At 48.0% G+C, this 6,058-nt stretch overlaps 1 protein-coding gene across 1 annotated transcript; it reads left to right on the top strand.

Moving 5' to 3' along the window:
• Nucleotides 1-501: 501 nt before the first annotated feature.
• LOC112069906 (uncharacterized) lies at nucleotides 502-4,059 on the top strand. Its single transcript, XM_024137298.1, has 2 exons — nucleotides 502-639; nucleotides 3,355-4,059. Exons 1-2 carry the CDS (start codon nucleotides 502-504, stop codon nucleotides 4,057-4,059), a joined length of 843 nt encoding a protein of 280 aa, XP_023993066.1.
• The last annotated feature ends 1,999 nt before the right edge of the window (nucleotides 4,060-6,058 follow it).

The following is a 6,058-nucleotide window of genomic DNA, read 5'->3' on the forward strand; positions in this document are numbered from 1 at the left end:
CATGACACAGGATTCTTTAGCTAAATAGCCCACTACTGTACTCCCGACCATCACGTTGTACAGCACCATATTTTCCGTTCCATCCTAACGGAAACCCAGAGGGTTTAAAATTTTTCTTGGAATAGAAACACCAAAATATTAATCTAATTAATTAAGCAAGTACCAGTCAAATGTTTGGACACACCTACTCATTCAAGGGTTTTTCTTTATTTTTACTATTTTCTACATTGTAGAATAATAGTGACGAAATCACAACTATGAAATAACAGATATGGAATCAGTTAAGAACAAATTCTTATTTACAAGGACAGCGTACTCCTTCCTCCCCCTCGGGGAATTGAACCCCGGTCTACCGCGTGCCCGCATTCTCTAGTACAGCCACTATTGAAGGCTATCAAATGCTTCTCAAAGATGCCATCTGGTGGTCAAACTAGCACTAACCAGCATTAATGGTACCAGTGGTTCACACTTAAATAACGTGCCATAGAATTCTGAGGCAACATGCAAGCTGTGCCCCAGTACGCTGCAACTTTTAAAGGAGGAACCACTGTACAGCCCCCCTACACCCCACCCTTACAGCCCCCCTACACCCCTCCCTTACAGCCCCCCCCAGCTCCCCAGCTGCCCTGGTCCTGGCAGGTCATGTGAGAGACCAGGTGGTTCCAGGGGAGAGGGACAGTGGGTTGGGGGTGAGGAGTTGAGGGGGTGGGGTGGTCAGATTGAGGAGCGAGGAGGGAAGGAGGGGGTAGAGGGGGTGGGATTGAGTCGAAGAAGGCCAGTTGGGGTTGGGTGAAGGAGTATGAGAGACAGTGGGGCGGCAGTAGGAAGTGAGGAGTAGGGGNGCATGGAATAGCCTTCATTTCTCAGAACAAGATTAGACTGACGAGTTTCAGAAGAAAGATCTTTGTTTATGGCCATTTTGAGCCTGTAATCGAACCCACAAATGTTGATGGTCCAGATACTCAACTAGTCTAAAGAAGGCCAGTTTTATTGCTTCTTTAATCAGCACAACAGTTTTCAGCTGTGCTAACATAATTGCAAAAGGGTTTTCTAATGATCAATTAGCCTTTTAAAATGATAAACTTGGATTAACTAACACAACGTGCCATTGGAACACAGGAGTGATGGTTGCTGATAATGGGCCTCTGTATGCCTATGTAGATATTCTATAAATAATCAGCCGTTCCAGCTACAATAGTCATTTACAACATTAACAATGTCTACACTGTATTTCTGATCAATTTAATGTTATTTGAATGGACAAAAATTTGCTTTTCTTTCAAAAACAAAGACATTTCTAAGTGACCACAAACTTTTGAACGGTAGTGTATATCTATATTCTTTTTACTAATTTGGGGTCTCAACTTACTATTGTGAGTTAGAATAGCAGAATCCTCCAGGTGCAACTTCTAAATGTGGTTGTGCAGCAGCAGTTTTTCTCTTGTTATGTCAGTCACTGACAGTCACTCAATTAGCCCATCAGAATTTTTTTTTAGATTGCTAAGTCAGTTTAGCGTCCACCTATTTAAACTTGTTATCGGCCCCCATTGATTTTGTTAGTCAGTTTCACTCAGATATCAAATTATAAACTGCAAACATTTCTCTCCACCCTATTGCAAAATGTGTAGAATTGCAGGAAATGAGCTGTAAAAGGACTAGTTTTCCTTTCCGCCACATAGCAGAATTGCAAGAAATTCATTATTTACAAAAAATGGTGTCCCACACCCCCATCAAAGTTGCCCATCTGTGGTGTAGGCTTATGTTCTACTGGCCACAAGCACTACATTTCTGGCCATGACTACGAGGACTGGGAATTGCCAGGGACCTCGCAATACGATATTATCACCATACTTAACTGCCGATACTGTGATGTTGTTGCGATTCGATGTTCCAAACATATTTCTCACCATATGTCTGCTGCAGAGAGACAAGAGAGAGACATGAGAAAACAACTTTTAATCAGTCATGGAAATAAAAGTGCTGAAAACAAATTGGCTCACGAGTTTTGGTGCAGGTACAGCCAACTAGAGCAAAAATAATATTGCGATATTTTCAAAACGATGCGATATATCGTCAAAAATAATATCCCAGTATGTAACTGAATCGATTTTTCCCCCTTCACTAATAACAACAGCAGAACCACAACAGTTGTCAGTTGTCAAAAGGTGTGTATAATGTGTGTATTTGTTTAGGTGTGTTAAAGAGAGAGAAACAGAGTGAGCGAGAATAGACATGCTGACACAAATAACCCTTGGTGCTTGTTGAGCTACCCTGGCTTTTGTCAACTGACTGGTGTGGGATCAGTAGCTCTGTTCCATGTTCATGCGGTCTCTATCTCTCTCTGTCTGTCTGGTATGTGTGTCTCTCTCAGAGTGTCACAGCCGTGTCAGCGTGCCAAACTCTTTCCCTAGGAAACTAAACAGGAGGTCTCTGGACACCACTACCCCACTCCCTGCTAACCCACCCCACACCCCTTAAATCTGACTGCTCTAACGTCACACTGTTGCAGCCCTGGCACTGGGGAACTGTGTGCGTGTGGTTTGTGTGTGTGTAACCCAACCATGCCCATGCCACTGATGTATTGTCCCTCGGCCAGTTGTCTTCATGCACAATAGAAAATTGCATCATTTCAGCTAGTCTGGATTCTGTGCAAGATTTAAGGCTACTGGTTACTTGACAGGTTCTCGGTTGAACTCGTCATCTTTCTTCTCGAGTCCGCAGGACATAAAACAATATAGATGGGTATCGATTTTGAGACATGATATTTTGTATTTTCATATTTTAGCATACCCCTTTCATACTCATTTGAAATTCCTGTTACTTTTCAAAGATTTCTCACAAAAACAAGTGTTTCTCTGTAAAATATCAAAGGAGTGTATGCCGAGCTTTTTATTTTCAAAGCCTTTTACATATAATTCACCTCGTGTCATGCAAATGTAGCTTTTTGCGACCCACGGAAACAACTGCAGATGGCGACCACAAAATGTAAAATCCTCAAAAGTTGTTACGAGAAACCGGCACCGCTATGTCAACCGAGCTCGGTGCTTATTATCGGAAGTATTAAGTTACGAAATCCAACTTTTTTTATATAATGTTAATGATGCAGTATGTTAGAGAAAGATCCCAGGGAGCGATTCAGAACATGAGGTAAACAAAACATATTAAATATTATTGTAACATAAGGAAGGGAAATTTCATCACCAAAGCTCCTTTTCATCCACTCTGTGCAGAATGGGTGGACACCCTAGTTGGAGTGTGTGTGTGCGCAAGTGCGCGTGTGTGTGTTTTCCAAAAATAGTACGTCAATTTGGAAAGGCAACAAACAAACCAGTTGGTGTTCCTCCTCCCCTTCAGAGTGGACAGAGTTTCGAAAGCCATTTGAGGCCCCTGTTGGAGCCAACATCCCCAGCACCCCCCACCCCTTACAGCCTCCCTACACCCCCCGTTACAGCCCCCCGACACCCACCCTACAGCCTCCCTACAACCCCCCGTTACAGCCCCCGACACCCCACCCTTACAGCCTCCCTACACCCCCGTTACAGCCCCCTACACACCACCCTTACAGCCCCCCTACACCCACCCTTACAGCCCCTAACCCACCTACAGCCCCCCACAACCACCTTACAGCCCACACCCACCCTTACAGCCCCCCGACACCCCACCCTTACAGCCTCCATACACCCCCTACAGCCCCCACACCCCACCCTTACAGCCCCCCGACACCCCACACTTACAGCCCCCAAACACCCCACCCTTAACAGCCCCCCGACACCCCACCCTTACAGCCCCAAACACTCCACTTACAGCCCCCCAACACCCCACCCTTACAGCCCCCCAACACCCCACCCTTACAGCCCCCAAAATCCCACCCTTACAGCCCCCTACACTCCACCCTTACAGCCCCCCAACACCCCGCCCTTACAGCCCCCCCTACACCCCACCCTTACAGCCCCCTACCCCACCCTTACAGCCCCCAACAACCCACCCTCAGCCCCCGACACCCACCCTTACAGCCTCCGACACCCCACCCTTACACTCCCCAACACCCCACCACTCTAGCCCCCTACACCCCACCTTACAGCCCCCCTACACCCCACCCTTACAGCCCCCCTACACCCCACTCTTACAGCTGCCCTGGTCTCTGGCAGGTCATGTGAGAGACCAGGTGGTCCAGGAAGCGGGTAGTGGGTTTGGGCGTGAAGAGTTGAGGGGGTGGGGTGGTCAGATTGAGGACGAGGAGGAAGGAGGGGGTAGAGGGGTGGGTTGAGTCGAAGAAGGCCATTGGGGTTGGGTGAAGGAGTATGAGAGACAGTGGGCGGCAGTAGGAAGTGAGGAGTAGGGTGAGGGGAGAGAGGTGTGAGGAGCAGAGAGCTGAGAGGGGTGAGGGGTACGTAGAGGGACAGAGAGGCGGAGAGGTGGTGAGTGGATAGAAGGCTGGATGGGGGTAGGTGTACGTAAGGGGAGAGGCAGAGGGGAGGTGGACAGAGAGTTGATGGAGAGGTGTAGAGAGTGGACAGAGAGGCTGGATGGGGGGTGAGGTGTACAGTAAACGGGGGAAGAGAGCTTGGAATGGCGTGAGGAGGACAAAGAGGCTTGGATGGGGTGAGGGGTACATAAAGGGGGACAGAGAGGCTGAGAGGGGGTGAGGTGTAATTTACGGTGGTGAGGACTTGAGGGGTTGTAATTTAGGGAGGATATCTTCTTCACTCCGGCAGCTCAGATCGGCTATGTTAGACAATAGCCACCCTGCCCTCGCAACAAACCTATTTGGCCATTCCCTGACTGGTTGGCTTTGGCCTGTACAGTTAGGGGTACACTGCAGTAACCTAATCCCTGGTTGGTTAGCTGGGTGTGTTAGGGGGTACAGTAACCTAGTCCCTGATTGGTTGGCTGTGTATAGGGTATAGTGTATATGGCCAGGTGTGGGTGTCTATTTCGGCTGAGCTCTCCTCCTTGCTGCTGATATGACCAGTTGTCCCGGCATGGTGTCCTAAACTGAGAGGTGCTACAGAACCCTGCTCTCCTCACCTCATTAGGAATATCAGCAGAATGGGGGGAGAGGGGTGAGAAAGGGAGAGGGGGAGAGAGGGAAAGGTGGGGAGGAAAGCAGGACTAGAGCAAAGCAAAGCAGACCCCTTTCACAAGCAGACACATGTTGTTACTGTACTTGCCATACACCAAAACACCATACCTCACCCCTTCAAATGACTCTGAAATGACACATCACCAAAACACCATACCTCACCCCTTCAAATGACTCTGAAATGACACATCACCAAAACACCACACCTCACCCCTTCAAATGACACATTCCCAAAACACCACACCTCACCCCTTCAAATGACACATTCCCAAAACACCATACCTCACCCCTTCAAATGACTCTGAAATAACACACCCAGAACTAAAAGAAGACCTGAAAGAACAAGGGGTAAAGAGATCCCAAAAATCAATATAGAGAATAAAAAGAAAGCACTTTGGCAAAGGAACTGTGTGTGTGTGGGAGAGAGGGAGAGCTAGTGAAATGAATACTATAACTTGTTGAACAGGCTGAGTGTAGGAGCTCACGTCTGGCCAGAAACACAGTTCCTCTATTAGCTACTGCCTGCCATACAGTCCAGCTGTGTCCAGGTGCTACACACACACACACACACACACACACACAGCTGTGGCACAGTCCAGCTGCTTTGCCTGCGTGTTTTCGGAGAGCAAACACCTGCTACTGCTCCCAACCCCTGGCAGACACACACACACACACACACACACACACACACACACACACACACGCACAGTGTTTGAGGTTTGTTTCCTCTGGCTCGTGGGATGATCTAAATTTGCAGAGTTTGGGAGTGAGGGAGTGTTTGAGAGAGAGAAAGAGCTGGGCTGTAGTTACATCGTTACAATACTGTCTCTACTCTGTAATTACATTGGTATAAACCCCTAGTAAAACCAGGGCCATGCTTCCAGCCTGCTCCTCTACCCCTGGCCATGCCAGGCACTGAGACAGATGCCAGCCTGCTCCTCTACCCCTGGCCATGCCAGGCACTGAGACAGATGC

The sequence above is a fragment of the Salvelinus sp. IW2-2015 genome, unplaced genomic scaffold (genome assembly GCF_002910315.2).
Source record: "Salvelinus sp. IW2-2015 unplaced genomic scaffold, ASM291031v2 Un_scaffold1144, whole genome shotgun sequence".
NCBI lineage: Eukaryota > Metazoa > Chordata > Actinopteri > Salmoniformes > Salmonidae > Salvelinus > Salvelinus sp. IW2-2015.

Excerpts from the sequence above, each read along its gene's own strand:
- LOC112069906 (XM_024137298.1), top strand. The coding sequence starts at position 502 with ATGCAAGCTGTGCCCCAGTACGCTGCAACTTTTAAAGGAGGAACCACT. Across the intron at positions 640-3,354 it reads AGCTGCCCTGGTCCTGGCAG|AGTGGACAGAGTTTCGAAAG; the intron begins GTCATGTGAGAG and ends CCTCCCCTTCAG.